The sequence below is a fragment of the Phocoena sinus genome, chromosome 19 (assembly GCF_008692025.1).
Source record: "Phocoena sinus isolate mPhoSin1 chromosome 19, mPhoSin1.pri, whole genome shotgun sequence".
NCBI lineage: Eukaryota > Metazoa > Chordata > Mammalia > Artiodactyla > Phocoenidae > Phocoena > Phocoena sinus.
This window is the reverse complement of record NC_045781.1, coordinates 31,897,822-31,911,833: the sequence shown is the minus strand read 5'-3', so window position 1 is coordinate 31,911,833 and position 14,012 is coordinate 31,897,822. Positions and strand designations below refer to the sequence as shown.

At 56.2% G+C, this 14,012-nt stretch overlaps 1 protein-coding gene across 5 annotated transcripts in view; it reads left to right on the top strand.

The window, feature by feature from the left end:
* KIFC3 (kinesin family member C3) overlaps window positions 1-14,012 on the top strand; it is a 62,515-nt gene that overhangs the window by 27,282 nt on the left and 21,221 nt on the right. For 2 of the 5 annotated variants that reach the window (XM_032612322.1, XM_032612325.1), the window contains exons 2-5: window positions 3,431-3,638; window positions 6,190-6,332; window positions 9,786-9,924; window positions 12,839-13,041. In XM_032612322.1, the coding sequence (XP_032468213.1) occupies window positions 3,473-3,638; window positions 6,190-6,332; window positions 9,786-9,924; window positions 12,839-13,041 (651 nt within the window). In that variant the 5' untranslated portion in view covers window positions 3,431-3,472. The remainder of the gene's footprint in view (window positions 1-3,430; window positions 3,639-6,189; window positions 6,333-9,785; window positions 9,925-12,838; window positions 13,042-14,012) is intronic. The other 3 variants (XM_032612326.1, XM_032612327.1, XM_032612324.1) reach the window with 2 other exon arrangements.

Genomic DNA, 14,012 nt, shown 5'->3' with positions numbered 1-14,012 from the left:
GTTAGGAAGGAGGGCCTGGGCCGGTGCCGTCCTGGGCAGTGGGCGAAATTGAGCCTTTGACAGCGGTAGCCTGGGGCGGTTGGCGGAGGGGGGGGCCGGGGGCGGCCGGGGGTGCTGGGAGCGGGCCCAGCAGGAAGGGCGAGCCAGAAGCCACCTCCTTCAACCCCCTGTTGTGAGTTAGAGCAGAACTCTGGCGCAGTGAAGGGCCTGGTCCTGGCAGATTTTAAAGAGGAAGCTGCATATAAATTGGTACCATTTGCACCTCCGACACCCCAACACCCCCAATACACACATCTGTCTCAAGGTTTGGGGTCGTGGCCACCCCTGGCCTTTCATCTTCTCTGGCTTTCTGTCTGCCTGAGGCTGAGTGAGCACGGTACGCTGGCCCAGGCTGTTCCCCATGCCCTTGATAGAAGTAACCCTCTCCTTGGCCAGAGAGTCATTTGCAAGGAATGCAGTCTCAGAATGGGGCCCTGTATTTGCAGTGACTGGATTTTAGGGACACAGGGTCATGAGTTCTGCTGTCCTTATGGACACCAGGGAGCAGAGATTTTGAAATCTGGGTTGACCTGCAAAACCCAGGACGTGTGACTGTGCGGAGGGGAGGTCTAGCCCCTGTTCAACCTCCTTGACATTCCGCCCGCTCTCCCAGGGAGACCAAGCCTCCTGGGCAGCAGTCTCTGGGCAGTTGTCAAATGTGTCCCCCAGTCATTGCAATATCCCTGGTCTGAGGCAAGGGGGCTGTAGCTCTACCACCCTGGCCTAAACCCAGAGAGGCAGGTGCTGGCTCTCCTGCAGCCAGCCCTCTGCATCCACCCACCACTGGATAGAGGTCACTGAAAAAATAAAATTTGGGTATTCTTTGTATATGCCAGTATTGTTCTGAACATTGTATATATGTATTGTCTAAACTTTACACCAACCCTATAAGGTGGAGTTCTCCCCATTTCACAGATGGAGATACTGAGGCACAGAGACAAAGTAATTCTCCCAGGGTCACCCATCTAGTAAGTGGCACAGCCGGGTTCTGAAGCAGCTTTCGGTCATAACCACTCTACTTGTATGCCCCCATCACCTCGCCCCATGACCTAGGTTTTTGAGTCTCCAGCCTTGGGCTGTTTGAAAGTCCTTGATACTTTTGACCTTCACACCCCTCAGGCTGCTAAATTCAGCTGCTTTTTCCTTTTCAGGATCTTGCACACACCCTTCCTCTTTCTTCCTGATATCTTCCTGACTGCCTCCCAGCTTCCCTTCCTGAAACCAACGAAATATTGTCTCCTTCTGTCCCTGACCCCCTCAGACTTAGCTGATGCCCTTTAAAAGTCTTCTCCCTCAACTGTGACATCGACCTTCAGTGTCCTCCGCCATCTCACCTTCCCAGCGGCTTGGCATGCAGGTGGAGCCTGTCTCACTCCCTCCTCATCCCTTGGGCAGCTGAGCCTCCGGGTTGCTTGTGCGCCCAGCTCCGTGCCAAGCAGCCTGGAGAAGGGGACATCTGGTTCCTCCTGGTTCCTTCCATTCCACACTGCTCCATCTCCCATTTCCTCAGCAGAGCTGCCCACATATTGGATTGGCCTCCAACCCGCCCTTTGGCCGGCAGTCCTGCCCCCTCCCAGGGAGACTGCACCCAGGAGCCTCCTTCCTCCTCCAAGTTGTCTCTAAGGAAGGCAGCGACCATGATGCCCTAGTCAAGAGCCTGGCATTCTTCCAGGGCTCAGCCCGGCGAACGTCGGTCACCAGATGTTCAGGCCACCCATGCTTGCACTCTTCTCTTGCCTCTCGATGCTTCAGTCATTCCTGTCCCTGTGTCGACCCAGCATGTGCAAATCTCTCCTATGCTAAATACCACATCCTCTCCTTCCCATCCTAGCCAGCTTCTCCAAAGTGAAGGAAATGGCAGCTTCTTCTAGCCCCCATCCCCCTTGGGCCTTCCCACATCTGCCCTCTGCCCTGCTCCACTGACCTTTCTTCCAGTTTGACCTCTCCGTGGCATGGTTCCCTGGGAACTGATCATCCTCTCCTTCCCACTTACTCTCCGGTCACCTCTGAGGACTCTGCACCTGCCTGGTGCTCCTGCCACCTCTGACCTTCCTTCTCCAGCTTTTCTTCCCACTGGGAGTGAGCTCCATCCTTCTTGGTTGCCTCTCATCTTGCACCACCTTTGGTGATTGCATTCTCACCTGTGCCACAGTGACCCCCATCAGCCTCCCGGTTCTGTGTCTCCATCTCCAGCCCTGCTCTCTTCCAAGCTTAAGTTGGAGCTTTTGTGTGCATTCATTTCCGGGCCTTCACCCAAAAGCCATCACCAGGTGTTTGGTGTGGATGTAGCTTCGCTCTAGGCTGGGTGCTGTGGGACCCACCCTGGGAAGCCATAGATGGTCACTGTTCAAACAGATATCTTTACTGCCTGGTAGAGAGTGGTCAGTGCAGTGAGGGTTAGGGAAAGTGGCCTACAGCCCAGGTGGTGCCATTAGAAAGTCCTTGGGTGCCTCCAACTCCATTTTAAAACCAAAAGCAAACTCCACATTGCCCCTCTGAGCTGACTTGGCTTCTTCTGTAAATGGCATTACTTGTTGTCTGAGTCTGGGACCACAGCTTCGTGTCACCTTAAATGCCCTCAGAGCTGCTTTGCACACAATAGGTACTCACTAAAGACTTGTGCAGTAAAAGAAGTCTGTTCTGTTCCTTTGCTCTGTTCATAAGGGCCCCGTGGGGCTTTCTACCCAGACCAGTGTTCCCCATACCCACCCCCATTCTCCATACCACCTGGTGCCTCCCTGCATCCTGTTTTGATTGTGGAGGTTTGTTGAAGTGTTTACCTCCCTCCTGACAGGGAGCTTTGAGGCCATGTCTCTCCTGATCAAAGAGGACCCCTGGCAGGTACCTGGCACACAGCAGGTACTGGGTAAATAATTATTAAGTGAGGAATGAATGAATCTTTGTATTTCAAATCCTAGCTCGGTGTCTGCCAGTTGTAGGTACAGTGTGAAGGCTAGTTGAATACAAGAATGAGCTGATTTTCAGAGAATTTGCTATATGTAAGCCTGATGTCACAGCCACAGTCAGGGCCCCTTCTGAATAGATTCATGGAGACGCTGTTGACTGGGGCTGTGACCTGTCTTTATGCTGCCAGGCTCCGAGTGGAGGGGCTGAGGTGCGGGGTCTCCACATTGCGCTGCAGAAACACCTGATGGGCTCCCTGCCCACTTCTGAGCCTCCCTTCTCCTTAACTAGTACCCTGAAATGGTGATAGGCTCTGTTTCAGCCCGTGAGCCCAGGGGCTCCTTGGGGGACATTCGAGTTGGGGCTCTGGTTTACAGGTGACCCAGTTCAGCGGACCCTTCCAGATGGTGGGCTCCCATCAGCTTGGGATGGGGGCGGAGGGTTCCGGCTAGCGGGCTTCAATCTCGCTTTCTTGCTCTCTCCGCAGGCTGCCCGACGCCCGGAGGAGGCCGCTGAGCCCCGCCGGGCCATGGTCCCGTCTCGCAGGACGTGGAACCTGGGAGCCACGCCCTCGCTGCGCGGCCTGTGGCGAGTGGGCCGGGCCGGGGAGCCCGAGCCAGGGATGGCTCGCCCCGCCCCAGCCAGCCCGGCCGCCCGCCCTTTCCCACACACCGGCCCGGGGAGGTTGAGAACTGGTGAGTCCGCATTTTTAAAATGCCTCTTTATTTCCTTTCCTTCCTCCAGATACCAGCGATGAGATCGGGGTTTCTGGCAAGTTCCTAGGCTCAGTCAGAGCTGTCAGGTAATTACAGGGTATCGGCAGCCCGCGAACCGGGCGTGGAGTCAGGGCGTCAATTTCGCTGGGCGCTCCTGCCCCGCGCCTGTCTGTAAAGAGACGCCGGGGACGCCGAGTTAAACGTTAACGCAGTCTGTAGCGCAGGGGGAGAACGCCGCGGATAGCCACGCGCTCCCTGGCCCGGCCAGGTGGCTGTGGCTCTGCGATCCGCCTGTCCTTGGCGGCGGAGCGCTCGTGGTCTCGCTCCGGTTTCTGCCCGCGGCCGGTAAACAAGGTAGGTGAACTGCTGCCCGGTGCCCTGCGCGGATCTGACACTTGATTCCGCCAGGGCTCGCCCGCGGATGGCGAGGAGTGGACGGAGGCTGCTCCGGAGCGTGGCCTGGCAGGGAGTGGGTGCCATGCGCTCCTTTTAGGTGCCATCCAAGGTGGCCCCGACAGCAGGTGGGCAGTGAGGGAGTCCCCGAGTCTGGGCCCCCGCTGTGCCCCTGGGGGAGCTGTCAACAGCAGCTCTCCTTTCTGGGTCATGTCCCCTGGTGCCTCCAGCGTCAAGAAGTGGGCAGCTCCTCTGATTCCCGGTGGGAGCTAGATCGTCAGGACCGGGGAGCTGCCCCATGACTATCTGCCAGCCTTGGCTTGGGTAGGTTGTCCTGTAAATGTGGGGACGGGGGCATCTTCAGAAAGATGCCTTCAGGGGTTTGCTGTCTGACTGCCCCTGACCTATGGGGAGAGGGCTGTAGATTGCCAGCCTGTCTGAGCTGGCAGAGTCCCTCCAGGACATCGGGTCCAAGCCCCCCTCTATGTACAGAAGGGAAAACTGAGGCCCAGAGAGGGCACATAGCAAACTCCAGTTCCCTCTCTCTCATCACACTTGTGCCATAGGTGGCAGCCAGAGTGCTGCCCTCTGAAGTCTCTCTGCAGGGGACAGTGAGGCTGGGGGTGACCCTGGAGGCTGCTGGGGAAAGCTTGGGCTTTTGGATCAGGTAGCCCCAGTTGTCTGGAAGGGGCTGAAGATGGTCTCTACCCAACAAGGTTGTCCAAAGGATTAAAGATGAATGAACAGTATTGCTTTTCTGGTTAAAATAAAAAAAAAGAAAGGAAGGAAGCAAGAATTGAAAAAAAACAAAAACATGTTCTCTTGGAAAACTAAAAAACAGAACAAAAACACAGAAAAGTATAAGAAGGAAAATAAGAATCACCTATAAGCCCGTCACTAAACATTTTATATAGTTCCTTCTAGTCTTATGTGTGTGTGTATTGGTCTCTTAAATTAGTATTATGAGGATTATATGACCATACAGACTTTTATCTACTTTTAAAATTTAAGACAAAGGTCCAGTGAAATCGTGTGTGTGAAATGCTAAGCGTGGTGCCTGCCACTGGGTAGAGCCTCAGCCAGTGTGGATGTCCCTGGGCCTCTCTACCCCCACCCGCCTCTTATTGCTGCCTTGAGAAGGGTAGGCAAGCAGAGGGTGGGGTAGCACATGGGACTGGAATACTGGCTCTGTGTGACCCTGGGCACATTATTAACCCTTCTGGGTCTCCAGTTCCTACCTCTCAGCGTTGTTGTGAGGAGCTGATGGCCTGCATTGCTGGCTACCTTCTGTGTGAGCACTTTACATGTGTCGCCCCGTTTAATCCTCATCACAGGACTGAGCTTGGTTCCTTATGCCCATTGTGTTGAGAAGGAAACTGAGGATCAAGAAGGGCAATAAGGCCTGGAAAGCACTTGGCCCAGTGCTGGCATTCAGGATGAGATTGCCCCCCAGGGTGGGAGCTCTGCGGCTTGCCCTGTGAGGCGAATCCCCTCTCCCGCCCCGTCTGGTCCCACAGGCTCTGGAGGTGGGTCAAGGGAGGGGTGAATGGGGTGTCGCTGCTGCAGCCCTCTCCCCGCACCCAGTGAGGGAGGCGGTGTGTCAGAGGCTCGAGAGGATGTGCCTTAACTGGTCCTGAGTGTGTTTTTGGAGGCTGCAGGGACCACACCACCCAGCGTGGGGATGGTCTTTATGAAGGCAGGGGAGAAATTGCCACCTAGAGGCAGCCTCGGTAATGAGGCCGCGGCCCCAGGGTGCACCTCCTGTGAAGATTAGCGCAGCCAGGGTGGCATCAGCTTCCTTCTGCTCCTGTCTGTAGAGGGTGTTCGTGGGCAGGTGCCAGCCCTAACGCCACCGTGGAGGGAGGGGAGCCCGCCGCCTCCCGCGGGGTCTTGGGCGACTTCCTGCAGAGGATCCCAGGGCGGCTTGTGGTTAGGAAGGAGCGCAGCCCCCGCCGAGTGCCAGGCCTTCCCTCTGTGTAGGGCAGGCGTGTGAGGGCGTGTGAGTCCCTCCTGGCAGCACCTGGGCTGCCTGGAGTGTGTGAAAGGGGAGCTCAGCCGCGGCCCTAGCCAGTGGTCCCCGGCCAGCAGTCTCCAGCCAGCGTCAAGCATCTCACCTGTCTCCTCTGTCCTGGGACAGGGCGTGGAAGAGACAGCCCGGCTGGCGGCGACGAGGACTCCAGCACCCGAAGTGCAGCTCGCCCGGCCCTGGCTCAGTGCCGAGCCCTCAGCGTGGACTGGGCGAGCCCCGGGAGCCCTCACAGGCTCTACCTGACCCTGCAGGTGAGCCCTGGGGCGGTCAGAAATGCCAGGGCTTGAGCTGGGCCAATGTGCCGTGGCCCTCTGAGCTCCAGCAGCTTCCTTCTCCAGGGAGGGAAGCAGGGAGGGAGAGCTGGGGGCCTGCCTTCTGCCTCTTGCCAAGCTCCTCATGGCACATCCACCCTGAGCCTGCCTGAATGGGGTAACGTGCTTATTAGGTTAGCTTGGGGGAGATCTCACAGGAGATGACAGCAGCTTCTCAGCCACGCCCTGGCTGAAGTGTTAAAGTGGGAACTGTGGGGCCTTCAGTGAGGAGCTATTGGGAAGATGGGCAGGTTTTTAGGGGAGCTGTTTATTCCCACTGGGGCATATGAGTCCATGGGGCAATACTTATTTACATTTCCTCGTTTAAAGTGAGAACCTAAAGCTAGACAGAGGACTTTGCCAAAACTTGGGTTCTTTTCTCTTGCAGTTATCACTGCAAGTCAGTTATCATGTGACTTTCAAAAGACAAACTTTACGTATATATGTGTAGTATTTGGTTGTAGAATTAATACATCATGATAGCAATAATAATAGCTGCTCCTCATCGAACACTGACTTTGTACCAGGCTTTGTGGCATGTATTGTATGTCTCACATCAGTCCAAGACACGGTTACTGTTTTATGTGAGTTTTATGGATGAAGTAAGGGAGGCTCAGAGAGGTCAAGTAACTTGCTAGTGGTCACACAGCAAGTTGGGATCTGAACATGATGAGCTTTATAACACATGGTGTAAAGAATTCACACGTGGCAGGAATATAATATCTAGAAATTGAATGTCTCCTGTCATCCTGTATCTTTGAGAAATCCACTATTAAGAGTTTGGTGTTTATTTATCTTTCCTGTACAACCACTTCATTGGATTTACACAATTTTTATTCTTTATTTTTACCTTCTGTTCTGTGACTAGCTCTTTCCCTCAACAGTAAGTCTTGGTTATTTCTTCATGCCTGTCAGTATATAGAGAACTACCTCGTTCTTTTAAACTGCTGCATGATATTCTACTTCAGGGTTTATCTAACTGATCCTCTGTATTGTTTCTGTTTGCAAAGAGATCCTTAAACAAATACCTATGCATTCGTGCAGCTATAGCTTGAGCAATTTCAGGATAGCACAGGCTCTGTAATTTTTAAATGGATGCATTTGTTAACAGATATTTATGAAGTGCCTACTCTGTGTTAGGTGCCAGCACACAGCAAAGAAGAGAAATAGACCCAGCAGTCTAGCAGAGAGGCCAGGAGTAATCAAATGATCACAAATGTATGCGCAAACATTGACATAGTGGCCGAGGATGAAGGACCAGAGCTATCTGGGGATGTTGCCAAGGCCCCTCCCCGTAAGAAAGATTGTGCATGAGGGGGCCACCTTGAAGGGACACATGCAGATGGAGGGCAGGAGGGGCTGTGGGAAATACGTGCCCTTTGTGTTTGTCCTCCGTCGTGTGGCCCCAAGCCGGGTCTGAACGTGGACCCCTTGTTTGTCGCTTCAGGGACAATCTTGGGCTTCTGGGTTTTTGTCAGCCCTTCTTATGTGGTTCATCTGAAAATGTAACCGAATGGTCCTTCTTTTATCTATAAGGTCTGCGAGAAAAGCATGTTTCGGGGACAGTTAAAGAAACTGTTCTTATGTTAAAGAAACCATTTTTTATGACTTGAGCCATTGGTAATTAAATCGGGAGGTGGTCAGAAACCAGCAGCCTTGAGTTGGGCGGAGGCTCTGTTCCTGGATTTTGATTATGGGGTGTTGGGTTGTGGTTGCCGCTGAGTCCTGGGGTCAGCAGGTCTGCTGAGGATCTAAGAAGCTCCCACCAGCAACCAGTTTCCACAGCTGTGTCCTGGGCCGTTGAAGCTTCATTCTGTTTATAGGGGCTTCAAGGTGGGTGGCGGATGTGGGGCCCAAGTAGGGACCCAGACAGAGTGAGGGGACCCAGTGGGTCCCCTGCCAGCTTCTCAAGCAGTTACAACCTGAGTCGCTCCCTTCGGAGGCTGCAGAAATTCCCAACCCCCTGGGAGCCTGCCTGCCCATCCTGTGGCTTGGCCAACAGGCCAGAAATAGTGTAACCTTTGCTCTGGGCGGCAAATGGAAACTTCCAGCTGCCCCCGTTGCCGCCACCAGTGACAAGGCTGCTCGTGCTGGTGTGGCAGTTGGTCACAGGGTGGGGACAAAATTAAGTCGCGGGAATTTGCCTAAATACGAGAGACTGCTCACCACCCTCCCTTCTCAAGCAGAAAGTAGAGTTGCTGTTTTAAGAATGAGGAAATGAAACTCCAGGGAAGGTAAGTAACTTGCCCACAGTCACACCGCTCACCTGAGCCAGGCTCCACACCCAGGCCTTTCCGACCCCAGGCTCTGAACATTTTTTAAACGTAGCGTTTGTCTTTTTGTTTTGAATAAGGTGGGCACAAAGACACGCACAAAAGTGTCTGTAATCTGCCTTGCCAGATAACTTCTGTTACCAGAGATAACAAAGCAGTACACCATAGATGCTTACAAGGTTAAAAATGCAAATGCCAAAAAGATTCAAAATGAAATGTAAAGGCTTTCCTTTCTTCCCACTCGCTCTCGGTGAAGTTTGTTTTGATTTCCCCCAAAGTTTAAATGCTGCATATTTCTCCTCTTAGCCCCTGCACCATCATCCGACCTCTCAGAGGAAACCAGTGTATGTTTCCCCAGATTTTTTTTTTTGGAGGCCTCTTTTATTTCCATTATCCTTAAATGGAATCGCACTTTACGTGTGGTTCTGCTGCTTGCCTTGGACGTCTTTCTGTGTGAGTCGCAGGTGGTTTTCTCTGCGTGAAAGACTCTTTCTGCCTCTCCCCTCCGTCTCCCCACCAGTTCACTGGTCTGTTCTACCTCAGCCTTCTTTGCCTTGGTTCCTCCTTGACCTAGAGACAGGGTCCTGCGGTCCCGGATAGCCATGTTGGGGGGTGGGCCACGGCCTTTCCCTGCTCATATGGACCCGGGTGCCCCCTCCTAGGCAGTCCCAGGCTGGTGCCGTTTGAAGGTGAGGGCAGCTGACATCATGGTGGGGGGCGGCAGGCATTGCCCTGAGACTGCCGTGTGCCTGGTGGGGCTGGACAAGCCTGTGAACGTTGGGGCAGTGCACCTGCAGCGATCAGACCACTGCAGTGGTGACTCGGGGCTCACAGGTCAGCTGCGTGAGCTTCACCTGAGGGCTTCTAAGTGCCCAGGAAACTTGTTTGCTGGTACAGAGGGCTGGCTGCTGATGGGGGCCAGGAGAACGCACTGCCCCCCTCTTGCTGTGAGATCTGGGCATGTTTTCTTCCAGACTCCGGGCCTCGTTGTCTCCACCCACAGCGTGAGGGATGGGCTGGCCGGGTCTGGTGGCGCACCGTCCTCAGGCTCGAGGGGGGTCCCCTCCCCGCCACAGTCCCCCTCCCCCTTCACGTGAGGACTCTGGTTGTGTCTTGGCAGCAGGCCCTGCGGGACAAGGGGTGCGAGAGCAAGAGTCAGGGGGCGAAAGAAGAGAAACTCCAGAAGAGGCAGGCGCCGGCCCCCAGGCGGGGCCGGGAGGCCCAAGAAGCTGGTGGCACCATGAATGTAGAGAAAACAGGTAAAGGAAGTCTGCCCGCTGACCTGGCACAGCCCAGGCTAAAGCCGGTGTCGGAGGGGAGGCTCTTGTCCCAGACACCGTCCTCCTCCCCTGGAGGTGGCCCCCTGGACGTGGAACTCAGAGACTGCAGGCTGCCCATCCCCACTCCAGGGACACCCTCCTCCCAGGGCCGCTGCCGCGCCACCGGTGATAAGCAGCTTTGGCCGGCATGGGCTGGGGTTGAATTTCCCCGCTTTTTGTCTTTTCCCCAGCGCCTGTCAAAAGCAGGGTGAAGGTGGCAGCCTCAAAGACGCCACCTCCTGCAGAGAGAGGCCTGACCCCCTCCTTTTGTCTCCGTGGGTCCATCAGGGACCCAGAAGCCCTAGGACACGGCTTCGCTCTGCTGCGTCGAGGCTGGGAGAGAGGAGCTGGTGGCTCCACTCTTCTCCGGCAAGGCTGACAGGCTCTGGAAGAGCAAGAACCCAGAGCCCAGCAGTTACTGGGAAAGTGCATCCTCAGGGAGCCTGAGGGGAAGGCCAAGAGCGAGGGGGAAAGGAGCTGGCCTTTCTCAAGGAGCCTGAGGGGAAGGCCAAGAGCGAGGGGGGAAAGGAGCTGGCCTTTCTCTCGTTTGCCTCCTCCTGTCAGAGCTTGATTTGTTGTCTGAACTGGCGAGGTGGAAGGAACCACTCCCTTTTTGAGGTTGATCCAGAGTCGCCTTCACCCGTGGGCCCGGCACTGATTCGGGGGCCGGTGTCGGGGTCTGGCCGGGGTGTGGAAGGGGGAGCATCGTCCAGCCAATCCGGAGGACTGACTCTTGTCAGTGGGTCCGGGGATGGGACCCCCGAGCCTGAGTGTCCTTGAGGGGCCGTGTCCAGGCAGGGTCTCTGAGAAAAAAACTGTCTTCTGAAAACTTGGACTGACAGCTGACCTACTATGAGGGTGCAAAGGTCCGTCAGTCCCCGCCCTTAAGTGCTCCTTTGATCTCACCTCTTCCTCCGCTGCTGTTGTCCCTTAGCTTCCTCTAGGTCTTTTCTTGCCCAGCAAGTGCTCTCCGGGCCCCTCTTGGCTCCCTTGACACACGGGCACTGTGCCCAGGTCAAGGTGAACTCCCCTGGCTGTGGGCTCTGAGGGTGAGATGAGCAGTGTCCCGGGCAAGAAGGGCCATTCCGTGTCCTGCTGGGTGACACTCACTCACACCTGCGCATCCCTCGCGGGATCCAGGCTCTTGCCCAAGGTTGCCTCCGGATAAGGACCATTGTCCCCATTTTACAAAGGAAGCCCCTGAGGGGCCCTCCCATACTTGTCTGAAGTGGCAGAACCAGCTCTTGGACCTGGAGTCGAGAGCATTTCCTGCCACACCACGGCAGTCTGCAGAGGGCAGAGGGCTGTGCTGGTCACATGCTGCCCATGGCAGCCCCGTGTGCAGGCCTGGAAGCATCCGTCTGAGCTCGCTCTCTCTAGAACAGGGAGCAGAAGCTTGGCCAACTGTGTGTGACATGCATGCTGTGTCACATGCAGGCCACACGGCCAGGGCTCCTAGCCAGCCAGTGATGGCCCCTGTTCCAGCTTTCCAGAGGGCCTTGAGTCGGAGCTGTCCCTCGGGGTTGGGAGGAAGCGAAAAGGCAGTGTGTGTGTGCGTGGCCTGCTCCCTTTAGAGTGAGAGCGGCTTCTCACTGTCTACCTCTCCTGGGCCCAGTGCTGAGATGTCCTGCCCAGCCTGGAATCGGCTCCATCTGCGCTTCCCGCTCCAGCCCAGTCCCAAAGCCAGGCTGCTGCTTCGGCTTCTGTGCTGTCTCAGTGAGCAGCACACTCGCCACCTCCCTGTGGGTTGAAGCTGGGATGTGTGACTTCAGGTGCAGGTGGCTTTGTTTCCAGAGTCTGGGATCCCCCCGCCACCGAGTCCTGCCCACACAGTGTGGCGGAGCCCAGACACCCTGGTGCTCTGAGGTAGGGTGGAGGCTCGTGGCCAGCAGATGCCACTCTTCATGCTTCACTCTTGGACACTTGGCCCTGCCTCTCAGGCTTTGGCCAGGACCCAGATTGGGCTGCCTGAAGATCCCTGCCCTTCCAGCCTCTCCTCTGCCCCACTGCCCCACCTCCTTGCCAGTTCCCCACCTGCAGAGACTGTGGCCATTCTTGGGGCCATCAAAGCAAGCTGTGACAAGCATGCCAGGCCCCATTAGCAGGTCACAGGCCTTGATTGTGTGTCTCTGTCCTTCTATCTGTCTGTCTGTGTCTCTTCTGCTCTTGGTGACAGGACGGTGGAAGGCTGAGGCGCCACCCACCCCTGTGTTTATCCCTTCCTCGTGCCTGTGAGGTCCCTGTGCTCAATCCCGCAGGGGTCCACCTGGGAGCGTGCCTGGCTGTGTTCCTGCCCACGTGCTGTGTCTGTCCCCGTGTCCTGGTCTGTCTGTCCCTTGCACACGCACACCTCCACTTGCTCGCTCTCTGTGTGCGGGCAACCACTCCCTGTGGAAGGCAGGGGGCAGGCTGGGGAGCCCCCGCCTCTCTTCTGTACTCTGGAGAGGGTTTGGGGTTTAAAGAAATCATGTTCCACCAAGAATAGTGTTTTCTGGGGAGAGAACAGCTGTTGCTAGAGCTGTCTTTCTCAGCTGCAAGTCCATGCAGGCTGGCCATGGAGAGGGTATTGCGCGTCAGACCTAGAACACAGGCTTTGGGGGAATAATCGGTGGAAGCTGCTTTCCTAAGTCCTGGTCTAGGCAGTTCCACCCCCCAGAAGCTGCCTGCTGAAGTGGCTTCCTCCGAGGCAGGCCCCGGAGGCCCCCGGCTAACCTATGCTGCTGCTGCCCCCAGCCCTTGCCCGGCTCCCTCGTCCCCTCTGCTTGCATCCCCTCCCCTGCCATGACGGGCCCCCTCTCCTCGGCCAGGCTGGGGCCTCTGCTGCCCGGCTGATCGGCGGCTACTTTGCTCATAGGTGGGCGGCTCTTTGGCAGCGGGAGGTGCTCGAGCCTGTCGGGGCTGCCAGGTGCAGCCCCCGTGGTACATAGGATGGTGGAGGCCATGTCCCAGCTGCAGGAGGAGAAAGCCCAGCTACAGGAGGAGCTGGTGGCCCTACGGGAGAGGCTGGCTGTCTGCGACAGTGATCAGCAAGCCACATCCACCCAGCTGCAGAATCAGGTACCTGGGGAGGATGGGACGGGCTGAGGCCGCTGCCCACTGTGGAGCAGGTCGGAGGACATCGCCCAGGGCACCCGGAACCCACCAGACCACCAGCATGATGGACAGTTGGGGTCTCCGCTCCTGGCTTGGGTGTGCACAAGAGGGCGAGGTGGCGAGAATCAGAGGCCTGGGCCTCCCGTGCTGGCCATTCATGCGCCCCATTCCTCATGGTTAGCAGGGGCCAGGACCTACCTCTCCAGAAGTGACAGGCAGCGTGTGTAGGCATGAGTGGATCAGGAAAGCGCAGGGATGTTCCCGTCCCGAGGCCAGTGCTGAGTCCACTCCATCTTGCAAGGTGCCCTGGCTTGGGCAGCCCAGGTGGACCAAACTCATTGCAGAGGTCACCCCACGGAAAACTGGCAGGAAATGAGAGGCTGGCATGTGTGCAAGTGAGAGAAGGGAGCTCTCAAATCTCTGGAAGCCCTAGAAAGTGAAGGTTCTAGGGCTCCTCCTTTGTTAGCTAGCCAGGAGGACGCTGAGGACGCCACAGTCCCTGTGGGCTGACCCCTAGCCCTCCTCCGTATGCCTGGCTAATTCACCCTCCTTCTCATCACCACCTAGGCCCCAAGACCCCTTTCCTGGGGCTCAGCTCCCCACTCTTAATTGTCCGTGTCTGTCTCTCGTGCCTGTGTCTGACCCTCCCCACTTCCCCAAGGTCCCCAGCCCTGTCTCCAAACCATCCCCATGTTGGAGCCCATGCCTGAGCTCCTGGGCCTGAGCTCTCTCTGGAAAGCCCTGCCTTCGGTTGGGTCAGCTTCTTTCTCTGTTATTTCCCAGCATGTGGACCTTCTACTCGGGGGAACATCACTGAATACCGTGCCTTGTTCTCAGTTCCAGGGGCAGCAGGTTATTTTCATGCACTTTTAAAATGCAGCATTTTTCCAGCTTACAAGTGTGTCCTCAAGAACTCTGTCCTGACCACCTGTCCT